Source organism: Alligator sinensis, unplaced genomic scaffold (genome assembly GCF_000455745.1).
Source record: "Alligator sinensis unplaced genomic scaffold, ASM45574v1 scaffold219_2, whole genome shotgun sequence".
Classification (NCBI taxonomy): domain Eukaryota; kingdom Metazoa; phylum Chordata; order Crocodylia; family Alligatoridae; genus Alligator; species Alligator sinensis.
The window spans coordinates 454,690-456,409 of NW_005842822.1; the positions used below are offsets into that span (position 1 = coordinate 454,690).

Here is a 1,720-nt window from a genome sequence, read left to right on the forward strand (position 1 = left end):
TCTCAACAAAGTACATGTTAACTTAAGGAAGTAAACACACAATATATTATGTGCAGCTACAGTTTAGATATCTACCAGGCTAAAATTGTTTTAAACTGCGAACTAGTTTTGTAACATTTTCTCCTCCATAATGCATTTGAAGTATTAAAATTACAGAGATTTGTAGAAAGATTAAGGGTCACACAATATCCTTGTATCTCTTACCTTTTTTTGATAGCGGAGGTGAAACAGCACTTAATACTTAACAGGCAGTAACCAGAATTTCACCACATTTGTGGGGGGGTTGTTTTCTTTTTCTTCTCAGTACATTTTTATACAATTTGCTTGTGCTGCTTTTATTCTTTGGGATGAATTGTTTCTTCTAAAATTCATTCCTGGTGTAAACGCATGTCAAAATAATGTTCAGGATCAGGCTTAAGGTGAAACACTTGAAAATCAAGCCTGAAGCATTTGTATCCTTTGCTCAATACTTTATCAATACTTTTGAGAGAAGAAAGAATAGAATCGATTAAGGATTTAGATATTAATTCTGTGTTATAAATTAGCATAGACTTGGTAGAATGGGATTAAGAATGATGGATCTTCCTCACTTTAAGTTTGAAGTCAAGCTTGGTGCAGTGTTTGATATACTTTTTGAAGCCACTGTGGTATATTGTCACCATCAAAATTATAGTATTTTTAAAACTTAATTTGTATGTGTTTTCTATTTCTGAGTAGCAGTTAATTTGGCAATTCATTATTTGGTAAATTATTTTTATAGAAACAAATTTAAATCAATGAAAAAAATGCATCTTGCATGGTGTGGGGGTTTTCCCCCCTTTTTTATGGATGTAACACTGTATTTTTAATGGTTTACTCTCAGGCTGAGACCAGGTATGCTAAACTTAAGTCTAAGGTGTATGCATTTTTTGCTGCAGCAGTAGCAGCTACTAAAACTGGGACAGGGAAAGTTGTAATTTTGGAAACATTGCCAAGTTCTGTCATATATTTCTGAAATTTTTAGTGATTCAGATGTTTACAGAAAATAAAGTATTTAGCAAATTGAACTGTGGGTAATTATGACTTACATTTGCATCCAACCTTCACTGATTATCATTTTATGCTATAAGGTGTGGATCCAGAGTTGTATGAATTGACAACTTCAAAACTGGAAACCTCCAATACAAGCAGCAAAGTGACAGATGCTTTTGCAAGACTCATGTCCACGGTAGAGAAGGCAAGCACCTCTACAAGGTAAATCACAGTAACCAGTTAATCTTAAATTAAACATCGTTTAGAGGTGGAGAGATCCAAATAGGTACACATTTAGAGCCAAGTTGTTGAATGAAGCAAACTATATATAAAGACATTAATAACTGTTCCGCATACCAGCATTATAACAGAGCTTGCTCACTCTATTTTGATCTAGTCAGATCTAGCAGCTGTTTAAAGTGGGCTTCATGGACGCTGCTTTATCATATGTATAGCTTCAATCAGAGCCATTAAGTTGCAACTTGTTCTTGATGGCCTACTCTATTGCATTGGAGCAGAACAAGCTCTTTTTGTTCAGGAGTTGGAATTTACCTGAGTTTATTTAGTGATCGTGCATCTTAGCAACAGAACTACTCTTGACAGTTTATAGGTAAAAATTAGAATATGTGTATTAATGGATATGCTAGTAGGATCTTTTGAGACAATATTATCATCTTTGAAAGAGTCATTAATCTTCCTGGTGCTAGCA

The 1,720-nt window shown here is 34.1% G+C and overlaps 1 protein-coding gene across 6 annotated transcripts in view; it reads left to right on the forward strand.

Annotated features, from left to right (window-relative positions):
- The window catches only part of AFTPH (aftiphilin), a 42,348-nt gene that overhangs the window by 34,194 nt on the left and 6,434 nt on the right, over window positions 1-1,720 (forward strand). For all 6 annotated transcript variants that reach the window (XR_003091729.1, XM_025191471.1, XM_025191472.1 and 3 more), the window contains one exon: window positions 1,110-1,233. Coding sequence is in view for 5 of the 6 variants with exons in the window: in XM_025191471.1 (XP_025047256.1) it covers window positions 1,110-1,233 (124 nt within the window). In the remaining variant the exon portion in view is untranslated. The remainder of the gene's footprint in view (window positions 1-1,109; window positions 1,234-1,720) is intronic.